General features: G+C 46.6%; 1 protein-coding gene across 4 annotated transcripts in view; it reads left to right on the top strand.

Annotated features, from left to right (window-relative positions):
- The first annotated feature begins 751 nt into the window (after positions 1-751).
- SMOC1 (SPARC related modular calcium binding 1) overlaps positions 752-16,879 on the top strand; it is a 152,215-nt gene continuing 136,087 nt past the window's right edge. For 2 of the 4 annotated variants that reach the window (XM_024739660.1, XM_024739661.1), the window contains exon 1: positions 1,005-1,103. In XM_024739660.1, coding sequence (XP_024595428.1) covers positions 1,005-1,103 — 99 coding nt within the window. Of the gene's footprint in view, positions 1,104-16,879 lie in introns of all 4 variants that reach the window. The other 2 variants (XM_024739663.1, XM_024739662.1) reach the window with 2 other exon arrangements.

Raw genomic sequence — 16,879 nt, forward strand, 5'->3', positions numbered from 1 at the left:
CCAGGCAGGGAGCCAGGACGCTTGGGTTCTAATCCCAGATCCACCACAGGGCCACGGGTCGGCATCATCCCATACCCACAGGGGCCCTCCCCAGCAAGGAGATGCCCAGCACGTGCTTTCTCTCTCTTCTCGACTCTGCTCCCGGGGCAGCCGCTGTAGGACTTAAGTGTGTCACCCGCTGGAATCTTGTTTGCAAGCAGCGAATGCGCCTAATCCCCACGCCCAGCCCCGGTCACAGCCAGCGCTCTGTGCAGATGACCTGGCGACTTCCCAGTTGTTCTTGGTGTTGATGCAGCCAGGAGACAGATTTCTGAACCCCTCTGCGCCCTAGTACCCTCATCTGAAAAAACGAGGCGAGGAGTGTTTTCCCTGCCTATTTCATCCGGCTGTTGTGACAAGTCACGTACTCGTGCAGAAAACTGTACATGCTTAAGGTGCTATCATGAGTCGGGCGGGCATTCTGGTAGGTTCAGGCTGCTGGAGCTCTCGGAGGCTTCACCAGACCCAAGGGCCAAGAGGAAGTTCCTCTTTATCCCGCTCTCTCCTGGAGCCCACTTCTGCCAAGCCACCGAGAGTCGTTCCTCAGTGGGGACGACCGCGAGCCGCCCCTCTTTCCTCTCTCCCATTGGCTTTCACCTGCCAGAGGGGCGGCTGCCACGGGCCTCTCGGCCCGTCAGTCAGGGCCGTCGGGCTCCGCCCCACCCCTCCCTGGGGTTTATAACGGGAATTCCCATGGCCCAGCTCTGGCGTCCAACCTGCTGCCGCCGCGGCCCGGCCGAGCGGAGAGCACCACACGCAGAGCACACGCTCGCGCTCAGCTCCCCTCCGGGGCGGTTCATGAGCGCGCGCTCCGACCGCAGCCTCCGCGAGCTCGCGCCGCCCCGCGGCGCCCCGCCGTCGCCAGGGGCCCCCGGGGGAAGGAAGGCAGGAAGGCCGGCGCGGCCGTGCGCCCCGTGGAGCCCGCCACCCCTGTCCGCAGCCGGCTGCCCGGCCCGCCTGGCACCATGCTGCCCGCGCGCTGCGCCCGCCTGCTCGCGCCCCACTTGCTGCTCGTGCTGGTGCAGCTGTCCCCGACTCGCGGCCACCGCACCACGGGCCCCAGGGTAAGTGCGCCCCCAGCCGCGCGCCCACCTGCGGAAGGAGACCCAGGTCGCTGACCCTCCTCCTGGTGGTGTGTGGGGGGGAGGTGGCGGAGAGGGGGAAGGGAGGCGTCAGACCTCGTCCCCCTCCTCACCTACTACCCAGTCCCCCGTGGGCTTCTCGGCGAAGTTGCTGAAATAAAAATTTCTCCCATTGTTCCCCCCGCCCCCCACCCACCCATTCTTTCTTGCAGCACCGATTCTGCCCGCTCCCTCCTGCCCTCCTCCCCCGCTGTCACTGGTGCGTTCTGTCTCCCAGTTTCTTCTCCCAGGGCCTTTTGCTCCAAGACCCTTAGAGGTGCCTTCCGCCTCCGAGGTGCCTCATGCTGCTCGCGGTCCCGGAGCGCTGGTGCTCTTGGCAGGCGGCGGTGGGGGGCAGCTCTGCCTCCAGGGTTTTAGGTTACCCGAGAGCCACACAAGGACCTTGTGTTGTTGCTGCTTTAAAAAGCGATCGCTGCTCGTAAAACCCGCAGCAGATAATTTTAATGCTCCCTCCCGCTAGGCACAGCGGCGGAGGAGGGGTAGAGGTGGAGGCTGGGGAGAGCTGGTGGAGAGGAGCTGGCAGTGTTCAAGGGTCTCTTCCCCTGCGTTCGGGCGCGGGAGGTTGAACTACTTGTTGAACCTTGGTCTGATTGGAGTTCCTGAACGATGTGAAACGTGCCAATTCTGTGCACAGGCCAGGCTGTTCAGGGCATTCTAAAACCTCCCGGAACCGACGGCATTGTGTGCGTTGCTGGGCTAGGTTATTGCTCCCATGCGCCCACTCGGTCTAGTGAAGGATTCCACTGGCTTAACAAGTGTCCTCTTAAACCACTTAGGTGTTCATTTGATCAGATTTATCCAGACAATCTCTGGCCGAGGATTAACGTATGTCAGGGCAGTTGTCTATGGAGATAGCTGCTTGCCTCCGCCACGCAGTGGGAGAGTCCATGTGGAAGTAGCTGGGATCTTTGTGAACAGGTGGGCTCCTTAACCAACTCACTCTTTCCTGGGTATTGTTCGGCCTAGCCTGTTGCCACCTGTTCCGACTGCAGGTTCTTTATTCATAGCTCTTGCTACCACGAGAGTCATCTTTATAGCTGTCGTGTGTGTGGGAAAAGCCTTGCAAAGCTTGATGAGCCCTCATGACCGCCCAGGTGCTGGCTGATTACATCCGAGCCCGGCTATCACTGTGAGATCAGATTTGCAGCCACTTAGGAAAGAAAAGCGTTTGTCCCCGTGTTGGGCCGGCCCTTGCTTTTATGACCAGATGTGCAACAGCAGCAGTTAAAGTGCGGCCGATTAGATCCAGGGCGTGTCATAAATCCTCGAGAGCAGGCGTTCCCAAAGCTGGGGCAAGTCAGGGCTCCAGGAGTGACTTTTATGGATGCAGATGAGCGTATGCCTTTTCAATGAAGCTGCTTGGTTTGATACTAGGACTCACAGCTCTTCAACTCTGAGGTCAGGAGAGCCACGGCGTTCCCTTCAATAATTAGGAACAGTCAAGACAAGAGACGCAGACCAGAGCACCCCAACTGAAATCTGGATGCCCGCCCACATGAGAGGCCCGGAGACAAATGGCGGGGGGCTCATTTGCTGCCGGGCGGGTCTAGCGTCTCAAGCCATATGGCTCTCCTTCCTTGCCTCCTGAATCTGGGGGAAGCAGCTCTTAGGGGAAAGCTAGGGACTTCAGGGGAAAATAGAGACATTGGTTCGTTTTCCCTCCAGCTTCTTCAGTTCATTAATTTGACAGAAATGGTGGAACACAAACAGGAACTGTAAATAGGCTTATGTGTCCCAGATGCATTTTCTCTCTCTCTCTCCTTTCCTCTCTCTTCACACACACACACACACACACACACACACACTTAGAAAGTACCAAGAGGAAGCTACCGTCTTGAGCGTGTGGTTACCTGGATGCATTCATAGGCCCCATTGACAGCCACCACTTATGAGTTCTTGAGCTGGGCACTTTCCATGATCGCTTACGTTTATAAGGACAAGAAGATGGGTCTTTTTAGTGTCATTTTGCAAGTGAGACTTAGGGAGGCTAAAAGCCTTGCTTGAAACACTCATGGTGCATCCACAGCAGTGGGAGCCAAATCCCAGTTTATACGGATGTGCAGGTCGTGTGCTTTCCATACCACCCAGAAGCTGCGGGGAGTGTTCATCCAACTAGTCATGCCGTTCCTGTTAAATGGGCATCAGGCGAGTCTGTAAGAAAGCATTGCTGATACTTTTGGGTGTCTGTATCACTAAAGGGTGATGTCTTTGAGTTTCAGCCTATTCCAGAAGACTGCAGTTCTCTTCTCTGTCTTCTTGGTGGCCTCAGAAATGTGGCCCTGGTTGTGAATGGCAGTGTCACAGGAGGAGCTGAAACATCTGGCTGTTGCAGTATTCCCTTGGGCATCCCTGGGTCTCTTCTGCTAATCCTTTGAGTGACAGAGGCTTAAGGATTGGCATCTTTTCCAGCTGGCTTTCTAGGAAACCGAGAGCATGCCCTTTCGGTTTAACTTTATCTGGCTCACTAATTGAGCTCCCCCGAGGCCTAGACCCCAATCCTTGCCCCTTTATTTGTTTCCTGCCTTCATAAAATGCCTGACATTTGTTTGACTCTGGAAACCAGCAGCTATCAAGTATCAGATTGGAGGCTATTATGTAGGAAGCACCTGATTTCTTGGCCTCTCAGCTCTGAGCAGCCGCGTGGCTACCTGGGATGCTGGCCAGGAGCCTTTTAATTATGGAGGAGACAGCCATTTCTTTAACCCTGCACACTTTACTGAAAATCTTTCTGGGGAGGATTGAATGGGGGAGGGGCCCTGCCAGGCTGATGGAGTCTGACTAATGCCTGTCTTTGTCTAAACCTCTGTCTGCCCGGCAGACTGGGAGCTGGGTGAGGGCAGGAATCGTGCCCGTCTTGTCCATCGGTGTATCCCCGGAGCTCAGCACAGGGCCTGGCACTTGTGAAATGAACAAATAAATGCAGATAATGCATGTTTAACAGTGATTCACAGGTTCCACCTTCTTGGTGCAGGACTGGAGCAAGAAAATAGATTTAAGAAGTTTGGGCTTCCCTGGTGGCGCAGTGGTTGAGAGTCCGCCTGCCGATGCAGGGGACGCGGGTTCGTGCCCCGGTCCGGGAAGATCCCACATGCCGCGGAGTGGCTGGGCCCGTGAGCCGTGGCCGCTGAGCCTGCGCGTCTGGAGCCTGTGCTCCGCAACGGGAGAGGCCACAACAGTGAGAGGCCCGCGTACCATAAAAGAAAAAAAAAAAAAAGTTTGAGAAATAGGAGAAAAGGTCAAGAAGTCTAAGAAATTTTATTTCTTAATTGTTTTAGCTATATTATTTAACTGTCCTCTCTCCTCTCACATACTTGATTCATCCTTTAAAACCTAGTTCTAGCATCACTCTCTGGGAACTTTCCTGCACAAAAGCATTTTGGTTAGAATCGATCACTCTCACCTTTGTACAACTTCGGTATCTCTTTCAACTTGTCTTCCAGCTTTTGCTAATTCTTCTACAGTGAGCATCTTGAGATCAGACCAGCATCTTCATCTTCTCAGCTCTAACTTGCCCCTTCGGCACTCCACGCATAATTCTGTCTTGTTAAGTGAACAAGCTCACAACCTCTTGAGGGCAGAATAGAGATGTTATTTGTCAGTGTGCTGGTCATACTGCAAAGTGTTCTGTAAATATTTATTGAAATGAATTCGACTGTACTGTGGTGTCCATGCTGGACTCCCTGCTCTCATTTAAATGTGAAATTGGTTACTTAACAAACTATTATTTTATTTCCATTTTAGGCTTTTGTTCCTTGTTTAAAAATAAGCATGTGGGGTGGTTGTAGGAGGGGTGGGGGAGGAGAGACTGAGCAAGCGGACTTGGATGGGGGAACAGGCTTTGACTCCACCTAAACCCTCTTTAAAAAATCTTGCATTTGCCAAATGTGAAGCAGCTTGTAGACAGTTCCCTTCTATTTGACTAACCTGTCTCAGTGTCTGGACCAGGGTGTGTCCTTGTGTCTGCAGAGATGCCTTTCTTATTGTCTGTGTTCAGGACAGAAACCTTTTTTTTCCTCATGGGGGTTTTAGCTGAGGGGCTACTCAAGGTGTTAGACCAAGAATTTCATTTAAATATTTTGATAGAGCTGACATGTGAAATTTAAAGAAATAAAACTGAGGAAGACAGGAAGAGGAGACAATCATCTTAGAAACTCTAGGAAATTCAATCAAATGGAAAACACTTTGATATTATCTCCTAAAGTTGAACATTCACTTTTTTTTTTTTTGGCCGCCCCTCTTGGCTTGTGGGATCTTAGTTCCCCGACCAGGGGTCGAACCTGAGCTCTTGGCAGAGAAAGCACGGAGTCTTAACCACTGGACCGTCAGGAAATTCCCCGAACATTCACATTTTTTACAGCCCAGGGATTCCACTCCTAGGTGTATATGCCCAAGAGAAACTCATGTCCAGAAGGAGACATATGCAACCGTGTTCACACTATCACAAGCCTGGAAAGAGCTCAAGTACCCATCAGTAGGAGGGTAGATGAATAAATTGTGATGTACTCACACAATGGAGAATTATAGTCAGTCAAAACAAATGAACAACAGTGACATGCAAAAATATGGATGCATCTGGGTAATATGATATTAAGTAAAAGAAATGCACTGAAAGATGCAGCGTGACATCTTTTATAAATTTATAAATAGCTAAAATTAAATAAAAACACTTTTAGGAATACATATAGCTGCAAGAAAACTATATGAAAAGAAAAACAAGGTACACAGGATCGGGGGAGGTTAGGGTGAAGCAGAGGGTTGGATTGGCCAGGAAAATCATATGGTTAGTGTAAGTTAGTATCAATACTTTACCTTCTTTTTTTGTGGGGGGGGGGCGTGAGTTTGAAAGTATTTGTCCATTGGTAAAGATCAATAGCTTATTTAATAAAAAATAAGAGTGGCTCCTGCTTAGACCAATGTTGAGTGTGTCACGAGCCAAAGATTATGTTTAATTCCATTCTTTGCACCTGAGGTCAGGCAAACACAAATTCCCTTTGTAGAGACTCCTTTCTTGCCTCCTCTGCTCCCTCCTCCCCCTTTCCAGATGTGCATCTTAGAAAATACCACGTTGGGGAGTGATGATTGGTTTTTCTTTGAATTCTTGGCTGGTTAGACCAGGGGCCCCAACCCCGGGAGGAGGAGGACTGGTAGGGGTCCGTGGCCTGTTAGGAACCTGGCCGCACAGCAGGAGGTGAGCGGCGAGTGAGCGAGTGACGCTTATCTGCCACTCCCCATTGCTCCCCGTCGCTCGCCTTACCGCCTGACCCATCGCCGCCCCCCATCCGTCCGTGGAAAAATTGTCTTCCACGAAACCGGCCCCTGGTCCCAAAAAGCTTGGGGACCGCTGGGTTATACCCAGAGCCGGCCCAGGCTCCGGCGTAAATATCTACATCAGCTGGCCAATGAGCTCATTTGTAAAGCTGAGCCCGCGGTAGGCAGTCTTCTCTCTCCCTTGCTCAGGGGGGATCAACCCTGTACATCTGAGTCCCCAGCCCTGCAGAGTAGAAAAGTTCACCAACTGACGCTTGGGCCAGAAGCCTTATTTGCCAGCGGGGGTGGGGGAGGCGTGTTTCGGGCTGATCGCCGCCTTCATTCCAACCTCCTCCCTCGCCTGCCTTGGCAGAGGCTGGGGAGGGGAGCATGGCCCCGCTTAGCAGGTACAGGGCACCCTTTCTCTCCCGACCACATAGAGATCTATTGTTTAAGCAGCCAAGTTCCTGGCATTGCTGGGGGGTGGGTATGTCCATGTGGAGGGCCCCTTCCTCCTGAGCTTGTCACCGCGGAGCAGTTTGGGAGAGGACAAGGGTTAAGCTGCGGATGGGAAATCGATCGGAGCTGCTTGTGAGGCATGCCAAACAGGGTTAGCATTGTACATATGTGCTGTGCAGGAGCCCTGAGTCACTGAGGGGATAGGAGAACTGGATCTCCACCAACACTCCCAACGGCCTCACAGAGACGCCAAAGCGACATAGGTCAGTATAGCAATTAATTGGATTTCCTTCTGCACCTGACGTCATTCTAAACTCAATCGCTAGATCACAAATAAATCTTACCTTTGGCAGACATCTAATCACGTTAGGTGTGGAGCTCTATGTACTCCCCAGCCGTTGCCTTGATTGATTTTGGCCTCCTTCTTCTGGAGCCAAAGCAGGGCAGCCTCTACAAAGCAGGAAAGGCCACTCAGAAGAGCTGGAGCCTCAGAAGAGCCCCTGCCGCCATCACGGAGGACCGGGGTGGAGCCAGGTTCTGGGAGATAATGTGTCAGGTGCTTTTAAACCTGACAAATACTCTGCAAATGTGAGCGACTGTGTCCCTTCCCCTTAAAAACCATTTCTCACTGCAGCATTGATCTGATTCCGTTAGATAAGGGCCAAATGTTATTTTTTGTTTGTTTGTTTGTTTTCAAGTATTGGCAGTGGAGAAAAACCGGACCCACTTCCCGGAATGGTTCGTTTTTAGGACTAGATAGCATCTGTAAGACAGTGCTGGGAGTTAAAAATATTTTGGGGGCATGTTTATCATGCATTGCTTCTTGAAAAATTCTGCAGAGCCCCAGGGGAGAGGACACAAAAGCAGTAACAAGTAAGAGGGTGAGGTGGGCAGTGTTATAAAAGGACACTGAGCCTGCTTTCAGGAGCGCAGTGCCCCTGACTGGCTCAAAAACAATGACTCCAACGACTCCGCTTCGTCAGTGGTGCTGTCCGATAGACCTTTTTGCTAGGATGGAAATGTTCTGCATCTGCGCTGTCCAATATTAGACACATGTGGCTATTGAAGGGTTTTTTGTGGGTTTGTTTGTTTGTTTTTGTGGGGTTTTTTGCTATTGAATTTTAAATGTGGTAAGTAAAACTGAGGAACTGACTTTTAAACTTAATTTGATTTCAATTAAGAGTAAATGTTAATAGCCACGTGTAGCTAGTGGCTGTCATACTGGACAGTGTCGGTCTCTCACCGAGGTGCCCAGCCTTACCTCTCACTGTATATCCCCACCCTCATGTGCCCCAGACTTTGGTTGCACTTAACCGCATTGCATTTCCTGACCTCTCCTTCCCTCCTCATCTCTGTCTGTCCGAATCCCGCTCATCATTCAAAAGCCTCCACACAGTCCTCCCAGCCTCGCCCCAGGAAGGGTTCTCTCACCCACTGTGCTTTGCTTACCCCTAGGATAGTGCGTGTCCCCATCTGCCCTGTGTTCTAGCTGACCGTAGAGGGAGGGTAGTGGGGCAGCCTCGGCACAGGCTTTGGAGGTAGACAGACCCGAGTTTGAGTCTGTCTCTGCCACTGTGAGCCTGGGCTAGTAACTTAACCTGTTGGGTCCTCGGTTCCCTGGTTTCTCCAATGGAAGGCATAGCATCTCTGTTCCAGGGTGGAGGGAGGATGAAGTGGGAAGTCTTAGCTTCCTATTCCTATTCCTGTTGTAACACATAGCACAAACCTAGTGGCTTAAGCAACACAAATTTTTGGAGGTCTGAAGTCTAAGACAGATCTCACTGGGTTAAATAATCAGCAGAGCTGAGTTCCCTTCTGGAGGCTTCAGGGGAGAATCCATTTTCGTGCCTTTTGCAGCTTCTAGAAACTGCCTGCATGCCTTGGCTTGTAGCCTCTGTTCACCTTCAAAGCCAGCAATAGCTGGTCAAGTCTTTTTCATGCTTCCATCTCTCTGGTTCTGACTCTTCTGCTTCTCTCTTCTCCACTTAAGGACCTTGTGATTTCTGACCCTTGGGCCACCAGAAGAGCCCAGACTGTTCTCCTTATTTTAAGGTCAGCTGATTAGCAACCTTAATTCCTCCTTGCAATATACTGTAGCACTGTTAGGATTAGGACATGACATCTTTCAGGGAGCCATTATTTTGCCTACCACATTCATTAAGGGTCTGGTACAGTGCCTGGCTCATACAGGGTGCTTGATAATTGGGGGCCATCATTATGACCTTCATCTATGAGTTTCTTTCGTTTTAGCCTGGGGGTCTTGCAATGGTGGTGTTGCTTAATTTTCTTTATAGACTCCATCCTGTTCAAGAACAGGTGCTTAGTAAATATTTATTGAATAACAGAATTTTTGGTAAATGTAGATTATTTCTTTCCTTGTAAAGAAATATTACACAGTAAAAAGGGTCAAATGCAACCCAAAGTACATAATCCCCTTTGTGCAAAAAAAAAAAAAAAAAAGTTGGCTTATGATTTTTTACAGAACTAGAACAAAAAATCTTAAAATTTGTATGAAGACACAAAAGACCCCGAATAGCCAAAGCAGTCTTGAGGGAAAAAAACAGAGCTGGAGGAATCAGACTCCCTGACTTCAGACTATACTACAAAGCTACAGTAATCAAGACAATATGGTACTGGCACAAAACCAGAAACATAAATCAATGGTACAAGATAGAAAGCCCAGACATAAACCCATGCACCTATGGTCAACAAATCTATGACAAAGGAGGCAAGGATATACAATGGAGAAAAGACACTCTCTTCAATAAGTGGTGCTGGGAAAACTGGACACCTACATGTAAAAGAATGAAATTAGAACACTCCCTAACACCACACACAAAAATAAACTCAAAATGGATTAGAGACATAAATGTAAGACCAGACACTATAAAACTCTTAGAGGAAAACATAGGAAGAACACTCTTTGACATAAATCACAGCAAGATCTTTTTTGATCCACTTCCTAGAGTAATGGTAATAAACACAAAAATAAACAAATGGGACCTAATGAAACTTAAAAGTTTTTGCACAGCAAAGGAAACCATAAACAAGATGAAAAGACAACCCTCAGAATGGGAGAAAATATTTGCAAATGAATCAATGGACAAAGGATTAATCTCCAAAATATATAAACAAACCCAACCCAATCGAAAAATGGGCAGAAGACCTAAATAGACATTTCTCCAAAGAAGACATACAGATGGCCAAGAAACACATGAAAAGCTGCTCAACATCACTAATTATTAGAGAAATGCAAATCAAAACTACAATGAGATATAAAAGGGTTTCATCTTCAAGGAATTCATGGAAAAGACTGACAAGTACAGGTTTCTGGGAACTGGCTATACTGCTGAACTGAATGAATAAGCATTTTCAGAACTCTAATGGAAAACTGATGAATTTATAAAAGTGCGAACAAAAGATCAAGATAAAAAAAATTAATTACATGGGACTGAGCGAACTGATGAGGATGATTATGATTTTTGTGACTTTCTGTTTGAATAAAAAAAAATTGATGACTAATAAGAACCTGCTGTATAAAAAAATAAATAAAATTAAATTTAAAAAGTTGGCTTATGTATAGAAAAATTGTGTGGATTATATGTCATGCTGTTAATGGTGTTCATTGGGGGATATTCCATTTCTATGCGATGTGTCTTAGTAACTAAAATAATTTTGTTTACAATGAGCATATTTTAATCTTAGAGGAAAATAATGAAGATTAAAACATGCATGATTTAAAGAAATCCCCAAAGCTGTCTCAATCCAGCCCAATCCCCATCTACATCAGACACAGCCAGCTCATGTTCGTGTTGGGTTGATTTTTAGGGTTCGTAACTGTTAGTACCAGGCCTCCGACTCAATTTCTGCTTGCTTTGAATTCAGTCTGCTTTAAAGGAGAGTTTTCAAGTAACCTCAGCAGGATGTAACTGTAAAAAATGCATTTATTGATGCTGGTGGGAATATAAATTAGTCCAATCACTTTGTAGAATTACAGTTGAAGTTGCACACACTCTTTGAGCTTGTAATTCCACTCCAGCATATACCCTAGAGTAACGCGCTGACATGTATACTAAGAGACATGTTTAAGTATGTTCACAGCAGCAATGTTTGGTAGTAGCAAACCTTGTAAACCAGCTAACTGTCCGTCAGCAGGAGATGAGAAATAGAAATTTTGGTATATTCAAATAATGGAATATTACACAGTGCTGAAACTGACTAATATAAAGCACCACTCATTATTATGGATCAATTTCATAATCAAAATGCGGGGTGAAAAAAGGCAAATTGTAGAATACATATGTTATGCTGCTATTTATATGAAGGATGAAAGCATGTGACAACTATACGTATTTTATTTAGGGGTGCAAACATATGTAAAAAATGTATGAAGGGGCTTCCCTGGTGGCACAGTGCTTGAGAGTCCGCCTGCCGATGCAGGGGACACGGGTTCGTGCCCCAGGCGATGATAACTCTTAAGCTCAGGTTATAGTGGTTACCTAGGGTGCGAGGGCAGGAGGGAGAGAAACATTGGTTGGTAATGTTTTATGTTTTTAAAATGGAAGGTGAGTACACAGATATTTAAATTCCTTTTTGTATGTATTACATAATACATCATAAAATTTTCCATAAAAGATAAAAATGCATTTGGATAGATCACAGCAAAGTTTTAAGAGCAAATAATAAAAGTGTTGCTTCTGCACGGGGTCCTCTGCTCCAAGCCGCTGATCCTATTTTTCCTTTCCCCTGAAGACAATGCTCAGGGCCATTCAACCAAACTTGTGACCCCATTGCCTCAAGTGCTGGCTACCTCCCTCCTGCCCTCGTGAGGCCCTAAGGTCATGCCTCCTCCCCTGAGCTCCAGGTGGGCCAGGTGGGTGCAGGTGCAGTGTCCTTCTTCCGCCCCTGCCTGGTGGGACCTCTGCTCTTTTTGCTGTATTTGCTCTCCCTTGATAATTAGAGCTGAGGTTGATCATTTTCTCAAATTTATTGGCCATTAGTTAGGGTTGCCAGAGTTGGCAAATGAAAAGTAGGATTGCCTAAATTGTAAATTGCGTAAATTGGAATTTAGATAAACAACAAGTAGTGTTTTAGAATAAGTATGGCCCAAATTATTTGTTATTTATCAGAAATTCAAATTTAACTGGGTATCCTATATTGTATCTGGCAGTCCTACATTAGTTCCTTTTCTTCCGGGAATCATCTGTCCCGAATTTTTGCTGATTTTTTCAAACAGGAGTGGTAGTTTTTTTTTTTTTCACCTCACAGACTGACTTGGGAAGAGGTTTTTTGTTTTCTTAAATACTAAGATATTAATCTGTTTTGCTGTCATGTCTGGCAAATGCCTTTCATTATGAAAAGACACTGGTTTCAATCTTCTAAATTTTACATCTTTGTGTAACTAATCTGTCATTATGGTTTCTGTCCTTGGTGTCAGGATGAGAAAGGTCTCTCCCTGCTAAGATTATGGAAATTAAGGTGAATAAGTTTATGAAGGCTCAGATTGCACAAGCAGCAACAAATACAATACACAGGTCAAACACTGATTTAATGTTTGATATGAATTTATATAGTATTTTCTGTGAATTAAACTTCTTAATGTAACCCTGTGGGAGGAGTGCTTGTCCTGTGTTTCAGAAATTCTCAATAACATTTGGAAAGAAGATGTGTCAACCAGAAGTATTCTGTCAAGGTAATTACTTGGGGAAATTTATATAGAAAGTGTTACTTTGAGTAAACAGGCTTTCTTGGAAATGACACTAGGACTTTGGCAAAGAGCTTAGACTCTCCTTCATCTTTGGGTCCTTTCCCTTCATTAAAAAAAAATTTCTTTGTTATGAAAACTTCCAAATATATACAAAAAAGCAGAGACTAGCATTAGTGAATTCTTAAGGAACCCTCCTCACACAGCTCCAACAACAGCTCGATTCTTCCACCCATCCTCTAGTCCTCTGACCATATTATTTTGAAGCAAGTTCAGACATTATATCTTATCATCCATAAATATTTTCATATATATCTCTAAAAGAAAAAGACATTAAAAAACACCTAACGACAAAACCACATCACAACCAAAGAATATTAACAACCATCCCTTAATATAGGGATTGCAATGTAGAATTCAATCAACAGTCAAATCTCCCTGATTATGTCTCAGATCAAGATCCAATTAAGGTCCACGTATTGGCTTCTCTGTATCTTAATCCTCTTTTAATCCACGAGTTTCCTCTCCACCTCCTTTTAACTTTGTAATTTATTTGTTGAATAAACAGGTGTTCTAGGGTTTTCCACACTAGCTTTTGCTGATTACATTTCCATAGAGTTGTGTAACATGTTCCTGTATCCTTTATATTTCCTGGAAAATGATAGTGAGATCCAGGGGCTTGATCAGATGTAGATTTGATATTTTTTCGGGCAAGTATGTTTCACGGCAGTTGGTGTGTACTTCCATCAGGAGGCAAATAACATCTGTGATATTAGCACCCAGTGATGGTCATTTTGGGACCCATTAATTTGTTAGCTGTTGTCACTGATTTTTTTTTTTTTTTTTTTTGCGGTACGCGGGCCTCTCACTGTTGTGGTCTCTCCCGTTGCGGAGCACAGGCTCCGGACGCGCAGGCTCAGTGGCCATGGCTCACGGGCCCAGCCGCTCCGCGGCATGTGGGATCTTCCCTGACCGGGGCACAAACCCGTGTCCCCTGCATCGGCAGGCGGACTCTCAAGCACTGTGCCACCAGAGAAGCCCTGTCACTGATTTTTAAACAAGTAATAGGTGATACTGAAAAGCACTTCTACCTTTTGTGTGGCATTGCCGTCTTTCGGTCTCTGTGTTGGCATGGAGGGGTACAGAGGAAGGGGGTTCCCTTCTCAGCATTGACCTCCCAGTGGGGAGGCTGCACGTGACCCCAGCACTGTGAGAGAAACTCTGCCTGAATTCTTGGTTGGTGGCCTAGGAAGGGAGTCTCCTTGGTTTCTGGTGGAAATAGTAAGAGCATGAGGGAGCTGGTTTTACTCTCTGGTGCTAATCGGGAGGTCTTTGAAGTGTAACTGTAGATCAGCTTTGTGTGTGATCTTTGGTACGTACACATTAGTTGGGAATTTATCTTGTAAGAAACAGATACCATGTTTTGAACTGGCTTATTCATGAAGGGGATTCATTGGCTCAAGTAATAGAAGGTACAGATACAAAGTAGGTTTCAAGATTGGTTTGATTTGGTGACTTAACGGTGTTATCAAACACTCAGTGCATTTATGTCTCTTCCCTCCGCCTTTTTGTGGTGTCTGTTTAATCTGAAGCCTAGCTTTTCCTGGTGGCAGAATTGCTGCAGTGGTTCCACGCTTCATATCTAAACATCACACTTTCTAGGGGAGGGAAGAGAGAATTGGCTTCCAGTCACCCTTTCCTAGATACTCTCAGAAAACTTTGGCTCTTAGCTTATTGATCTAAGTTGAATCAAATGCCCATTTTTGGCCAGGAGAGTGCCATGCTGTGAGTGACATAGGCCTAGATTCCTTAGACTGATCTCTGTGCAGGGTAGGAAAGAAGATACCCATTTCTGGAGCTGGCAGTCAGGTTATTTTTCCTACCTCCTCCTGACCACATGGCTGTATAAGGTGGAAGGGTGGAAAGGATGCTGGGGCAACAAGCACAGTATCCATCTGGGGATTTGTCACATTCGTAGCCCAGCAGAGTGGTGGGTGGGACGTGTGGTGAGAAGTGTGCCGACATTCATGGTCAGAGCCCAGAGAGGGAGATCTCCTGTTACTGTGTGACCAGTTCCCTTGTCATTACAGGAAGAATAAGTGACCTCCAAGGTGACCACCAGTGCAGACATCCCAAGGTTAGGAGCTGATAAGAAAAAGCGAACGTAGGAAAAGTTTGGATACTTTCAGAGTAGAATCGGCCGAATGAAGATGATTCCAGAGGGCCCCCAACATGAAGAGAACATGACCACATAGTCCCATAATTGGAAGGAATCTCAGGGGTCCTTCATTTTACATTAGGTAAGGACTGTCCTGAGTCCACACAGCTAACTGGTGGCAGAGCCGGAGCCAGAACCCAGATCTCCACTCTCCATTGCTCTGTCCCTGACTTTTCCATTCAAAGGTGTCCTGGAGAACTTGAAGTGGCAAAAGTCTGACTGAGGGCAGGAAATTCAGGAAAAAAGCCTGAATTTTAGGAGAGGATTATATTTCTGAGTTGCCTTTGGCCGATTCACCAATGTACAGTGGTTGGAACATGTGGCCAAAAAACTCAGGACATGCAGAATCGTCACCATCCATGTTATTATACCTTCCATTACATTGGGTTCTGTTTTTTCAGTCCCTAAAAGACATGGATTCCGGTTTCTGCAAATTCTGAAGGTTTCAGTTAAGAAATGTACAGCTGAGCAAATAGAACAAGTAACCCGCGATAGATACAGTTTGAAGTGAACGTAGATCTTGGCGTAAGACTCTCCATGCTTGTCAATAGCAGTGCAATCAGTGCAGACGTGCCCGAATTAAATGGCAAGTGGTCTAGAGCACAGGGAATGTGGTGTTTGGTTGGCACAACATTTTCCTGGGAGACCTTTTCAAATCAATACTCAATTTGAGGGTTGAAGTGGAAACCCTTTATGTTTGTTGAAGAGCGTCTGAAAATGTCCAGGGCTCTCCTTCTGTGGATGGTTTTTCCCTGCCTCTTGGGGTAGATTCACATCTGCACTGGCCCAGGCAGCCTGAAGTCAGGAGCTGCACAGAGGACAAGATGCATCATGTCCATCCATCTCATCTTTTCTTTTGCTTTGAGGATCACGTGCCCTCTCCTAGTGGTGTGTTATTGTACTTTCTTCTCCCGTCAAGAGAGAGGCTTAGAAAAAGACTGGGCCCACATCTGTTGCTGATTCGCAGTTTGTATCTTTTCTTTCATTAAAGCTGCATTTACCTGGAGAATGAAATGCACCTCTCGTCTCACTGTTGGGTGATGGGAGAAGTCTGACCTGTTACCATTTGAGGCTTTCTTCCCCATCCAGAGTCAGTGCAGAGTAGTGGTTTGGGGGCCAAAGAGACCTAAGATTAAGCTACTTTCTGCTGGCTCTGCTGCTTTCTAGCTGTTGTGTCCTTGGGCAAATTAACTAACCTCTAAGCTTCAGCTTCCTTATCTGTAATTTGAAGATATTATGTACCTCATTGGGTCATTGTGGAGCTTAAATGAAGTAATGGCAGGAGGCTCAGTAAATGTTAACTATTCATAAAAAGAACAGAGGTAACAAGAAAGATGACTCCTATGAGAACCAAACGTTTTTTCCCTATAGTTTTCCCCCTTGGAATTAAAGCTAAAAAGCTCATCAGTATGTGGAAGATGTCTAATTTGTGGTTCGGTTTCCTTTTGTTTAAAACAAAGCTAGTTTTTTTTTGTGCAATAAATCAAACATCTCCCTCCTCTTATGCCTTTTCCATGAGGTCAGGAGGACCCCCTCATGGAAACGTGTGGAGGAAAGATGCTCTTTGGCGAGGTCTTCCTCCATATGCCATGTGGCCATGTCTTCTCCAGACAACTGTACACTGTCTCCTTCCTGAAGTCTTCTTTCATTTTCTTTCTTTCCTGGCACGGTAGGTTGCTGGTAAGAGGTGACCAGAAGGCCCTCCTCATTATTTCTGAGCTCAGGGTCATAAGGGTCAGGCTGCCCAGTGACTGCCCAGTACGTGCCCAGATCCGGTCCCCAGGCCAATTCCATGGAACTAGAGGAGCAGCGCCTGGTTTTTCTAGGCCTCCTCCTCTGCTCACTGGATGCCTAGCTTTCCCTTACCTGGAGTTGGAAAGTCAGTCCCATCAGAGCCTGTGGGTGGGCCTGCAACTGATCTCCAGGCTGCTTTTAGAGCATTTCAGAAACAAAAATCCTTGCTGTTAGCATGACTTCCTGGAGGGCTATTTCCAGATAAGGCGGCTTGTGCCAACCACAGGCACTCTTTTCCATCTAAATACTTTTTTTTTTTTTTTTTTTTTTGGGTAC

Source organism: Neophocaena asiaeorientalis, unplaced genomic scaffold (genome assembly GCF_003031525.2).
Source record: "Neophocaena asiaeorientalis asiaeorientalis breed wild unplaced genomic scaffold, Neophocaena_asiaeorientalis_V1.1 scaffold348, whole genome shotgun sequence".
NCBI classification, from domain to species: domain Eukaryota; kingdom Metazoa; phylum Chordata; class Mammalia; order Artiodactyla; family Phocoenidae; genus Neophocaena; species Neophocaena asiaeorientalis.